Source organism: Gadus macrocephalus, chromosome 14 (assembly GCF_031168955.1).
Source record: "Gadus macrocephalus chromosome 14, ASM3116895v1".
NCBI classification, from domain to species: domain Eukaryota; kingdom Metazoa; phylum Chordata; class Actinopteri; order Gadiformes; family Gadidae; genus Gadus; species Gadus macrocephalus.
Window position 1 is genome coordinate 3,822,306 of NC_082395.1, and position 5,000 is coordinate 3,827,305.

General features: G+C 55.3%; 1 protein-coding gene across 1 annotated transcript in view; it reads left to right on the forward strand.

Annotated features, from left to right (window-relative positions):
• The window catches only part of greb1 (growth regulating estrogen receptor binding 1), a 21,468-nt gene that overhangs the window by 8,847 nt on the left and 7,621 nt on the right, over positions 1–5,000 (forward strand). Inside the window, 8 exon segments of the mRNA XM_060071996.1 lie at positions 43–248; positions 1,737–2,159; positions 2,162–2,263; positions 3,743–3,772; positions 3,775–3,804; positions 3,807–3,901; positions 4,355–4,399; positions 4,401–4,458. Coding sequence (XP_059927979.1) covers positions 43–248; positions 1,737–2,159; positions 2,162–2,263; positions 3,743–3,772; positions 3,775–3,804; positions 3,807–3,901; positions 4,355–4,399; positions 4,401–4,458 — 989 coding nt within the window.

Here is a 5,000-nt window from a genome sequence, read left to right on the forward strand (position 1 = left end):
AAAAATATAAAGTTCTTGTGCCGCCCCCCCTTCCTCCCACAGGTCGTTGAAATACTGCGACCTGCGCGTCATAAGCTCCTCCTACCTGCAGCGGACCACCCTGGAGCAAGAGTTGGGATTGGCCGCCTACCTGGTGAGGGCGGAGTCTCGGCCCCCCCACGACCCCGGACCAGGAAGTGACCTCCTGGAGAGCGACGCGGACAAGCTGAGCAGCACGGACAACGAGGAGGAGGAGGCACCCGACACCGGTACGAAGAGACCCCTGTGGACCCCCAGACGGGACCCCCCCAGTAGGACTAGAACACACTCTGTCCTCTAAGGACCCCCCAGACGGGACCCCCTCAGTAGGACTAGAACACACTCTGTCCTCTGAGGACCCCCAGACGGGACCCCCCTCAGTAGGACTAGAACACACTCTGTCCTCTGAGGACCCCCAGACAGGACCCCCTCAGTAGGACTTGGAACACACTCTGTCCTCTAAGGACCCCCAGACGGGAACCCCCTCAGTAAGACTAGAACACACTCTGTCCTCTGAGGACCCCCAGACGGGAACCCCCTCAGTAGGACTGGAACACACTCTGTCCTCTAAGGACCCCCAGACGGGAACCCCCTCAGTAGGACTGGAACACACTCTGTCCTCTGAGGACCCCCAGACGGGACCCCCTCAGTAGGACTAGAACACACTCTGTCCTCTGAGGACCCCCAGACGGAACCCCCTCAGTAGGACTGGAACACACTCTGTCCTCTAAGGACCCCCAGACGGGACCCCCTGAGTAGGACTGGAACACACTCTGTCCTCTGAGGACCCCCAGACGGGACCCCCTGAGTAGGACTGGAACACACTCTGTCCTCTAAGGACCCCCAGACGGGAACCCCCTGAGTAGGACTGGAACACACTCTGTCCTCTGAGGACCCCCAGACGGGACCCCCTGAGTAGGACTGGAACACACTCTGTCCTCTGAGGACCCCCAGACGGGACCCCCTCAGTAGGACTGGAACACACTCTGTCCTCTGAGGACCCCCAGACGGGACCCCCTGAGTAGGACTGGAACACACTCTGTCACTGAAGCCGCCTGCATCCAGCCCTCCTTCACATACACTTCATCTCCATGTGGTCATGTCGCTTTCATCCAGAGTGACTTACAAGTCAGGCTTAGGATAATCATACATCAACTCACTAATGTATTGAGGATGGCTACGCTCTGTGAAGAGGAATGAACGCTTTATACCTCTCTCTCCCTCATCTCCTCTCCTCTCCTCTGTCCTATCCTCTCTCTCTCTCTCTCTCTCTCTCTCTCTCTCTCTCTCTCTCTCCCTCTCCTCTCTCTCTCTCTCTCTCTCTCTCTCTCTCTCTCTCTCTCTCTCTCTCCTCCTCTCTCTCTCTCTCTCTCTCTCCTCCTCTCTCTCTCTCTCTCTCTCTCTCTCTCTCCTCTCCTCTCTCTCTCTCTCTCTCTCTCTCTCTCTCTCTCTCCTCCTCTCTCTCTCTCTCTCTCTCTCTCTCTCTCTCTCTCTCTCTCCTCTCCTCTCCTCTCCTCTCGCTCTCTCTCCCTCCTGCTCTCCCTCCCTCTCTCTCTCTCTCTCTCTCTCTCTCTCTCTCTCTCTCTCTCTCTCTCTCTCTCTCTCTCTCTCTCTCTCTCTCTCTCTCTCTCTCACTACTCTCTCTCTCTCTCTCTCTCTCCCTCTCTCTCTCTCTCCTCCCCTCCCCTCTCTCCTCTCTCCTCCTTCCCTTCCAGAAGGTTCTCCTCAACCCTCCAGCGCCGGGGCCCCAGACGCGGCCCCCGCCCAGGAGACTACGCCCCCCCACCCCCGGGGGCCAGCCCCGGACCCCTGCCAGCCCTACCCCCACCCGACCCCCCAGCGACACCTACAGCACCCCCAGTCTCATCCCCACCCTCCTCCACCTCCCTCCTCCTCCTCCTCCTCCTCCTCCGGGCCCTCCCCCCTCCTCCCCCAGTCCCAGCCTCACCCTCACGCCCCTCCTACTCCCTCCTCCTCCTCCTCCTCCTCCTCCTCTGGCCCCTCCCCCCTGCTCCCCCCTCCTCGCTCCCAGCGCCCGCCCTCCAAGTCCACCTCCTCCGACTCCCTGTCGCCGCGCTCCTCCTCCTCCCCGGCCCAGAGCTGCTCCTGGGCCCGGGGCGTCAGCCGGCCCCCCTCCGTGCTGCTCCCCGAGCCCTCTATGACATCATCACCGCCAGCGACGGCAGCGGGCTCCCACGATGCACCTCTTTCCTGCCGCACATGTCGGTCGCCTGGGCAGCAGCTTCAGGTACGCTGCACTGCGTGTCTTTGAACGCATCGTTCATCCACGTACACAGGGAATGAGATACAGGTCGTGAAGGAGCAGGTAGGGGTTAGACAGTACAGAGACAGGTCGTTAAGGAGCAGGCAGGGGTTAGACAGTACAGACAGGTCACTAAGGAGCAGGTAGGGGTTAGACAGTACAGAGACAGGTCATTAAGGAGCAGGTAGGGGTTAGACAGTACAGAGACAGGTCACTAAGGAGCAGGTAGGGGTTAGACAGTACAGAGACAGGTCATTAAGGAGCAGGTAGGGGTTAGACAGTACAGACAGGTCACTAAGGAGCAGGGTAGGGGTTAGACAGTACAGACAGGTCACTAAGGAGCAGGTAGGGGTTAGACAGTACAGAGACAGGTCACTAAGGAGCAGGTAGGTGTTAGACAGTACAGAGACAGGTCGTTAAGGAGCAGGTAGGGGTTAGACAGTACAGAGACAGGTCATTAAGGAGCAGGTAGGGGTTAGACAGTACAGACAGGTCACTAAGGAGCAGGTAGGGGTTAGACAGTACAGAGACAGGTAATTAAGGAGCAAGTAGGGGTTAGACAGTACAGACAGGTCACTAAGGAGCAGGTAGGGGTTAGACAGTACAGACAGGTCACTAAGGAGCAGGTAGGGGTTAGACAGTACAGAGACAGGTCACTAAGGAGCAGGTAGGGGTTAGACAGTACAGAGACAGGTCATTAAGGAGCAGGTAGGGGTTAGACAGTACAGATACAGGTCATTAAGGAGCAGGTAGGGGTTAGACAGTACAGAGACAGGTCGTTAAGGAGCAGGTAGGGGTTAGACAGTACAGAGACAGGTCGTTAAGGAGCAGGTAGGGGTTAGACAGTACAGAGACAGGTCATTAAGGAGCAGGTAGGGGTTAGACAGTACAGAGACAGGTCATTAAGGAGCAGGTGGGGGTTAGACAGTACAGACAGGTCACTAAAGAGCAGGTAGGGGTTAGACAGTACAGAGACAGGTAATTAAGGAGCAGGTAGGGGTTAGACAGTACAGAGACAGGTAATTAAGGAGCAGGTAGGGGTTAGACAGTACAGAGACGGGTCATTAAGGAACAGGTAGGAGTAAGTACCCTGAGGTCATTCTTTGACCCGGAAGTGTTCCGGACCGGTTGTGTCCGAACTGAAACCTGGCGCACGTTAACGACATCACACGCTCATGACATCACACGTTCATGACATCACACGTTCATGACATACACGTTCATGACATCACACGTTAACGACATCACACGTTAACGACATCACACCGCTCATGACATCACACGTTCATGACATCACACGTTCATGACATCACACGTTCATGACATCACACGTTAACGACATCACACGTTAACGACATCACACGTTCATGACATCACACGTTCATGACATCACACGTTCATGACATCACACGCTCATGACATCACACGTTCATGACATCACACGCTCATGTCACCACCCGGGCAGGCCCCTGCTGAGCAAGATGATGACGTGCACGAGCAGTCCCTGTACTACCGCCAGTGGACGCTCCACGTGCATACCACATGGACCGCACCAACCGCACCGAGGGGCGCAGCGACAACTTCCACCCCCGCCGGCTGCTGCTGAGTGGACCGCCCCAGGTGACCCCCCCCCCTTCTCTGTCTCTCTGCCGCTTCCTCGCTTTATTGTGTCCACGTTCTATCTGACTTAACTGAGTTTTATGTAACTTTTTTATATTTGTATCCGGCATGTCAACATTGGTATCAATTTAGTTTTGTGTTTCAACCCCTACGTTCTTATATCGTGTGTGTGCGTACGTTGCAGTGAGCACGTGCACGTCTCCTCTCTCCTCCTCTCTCATCCTCCCTCTCTCCTCCTCCTCTCCTCCTCCCTCCTCCCTTCTCCTCCTCCCTCCTCTCTCCTCCTCTCTCCTCCTCCTCCCTCCTCCTCCCTCCTCCCCTCTCCTCTCTCTCCTCCTCTCTCCTCCTCCTCCCTCCTCCTCTCTCCTCCTCCCTCCTCCTCTCTCCTCTCTCCTCCTCCTCCATCCTCTCTCCTCCTCCCTCCTCATGCTCTCTCTGCTCCTCATCGTCCAGGTGGGTAAGACAGGGGCGTACCTGCACTTCCTGGGCATCCTGTCCCCGCATGCTGATCAGACTGATGGAGGTGGACATCTACGATGAGGAGGACATCCACTGCAGTGAGTGCACACACAAACACACATAAACAAACATCTAAACACACATATCCACGATATGGAGGACATCCACTGCAGTGAGTGCACACACAAACACACACAAACAAACATATAAACACACATATCCACGATATGGAGGACATCCACTGCAGTCAGTACACACTATCCACATAAACCCACTTTTCTTTTTTTATGTGTGCACTCACTGCAGTGGATGTCCTCCTCATCTACGATGAGGAGGACATCCACTGCAGTGAGTGCACACATAAACACACATGTACACACATGTGCACACAAGTAGACACACATATCTACAATGAGGAGGACAGCCACTGTAGTGAGTACACACATGGAAACACACATGTACACACATGTGCACACAAGTAGACACACATATCTACAATGAGGAGGACAGCCACTGCAGTGAGTGCACACATAAACACACATGTACACACATGTGCACACAAGTAGACACACATATCTACAATGAGGAGACAGCCACTGTAGTGAGTACACACATGGAAACACACATGTACACACACGTA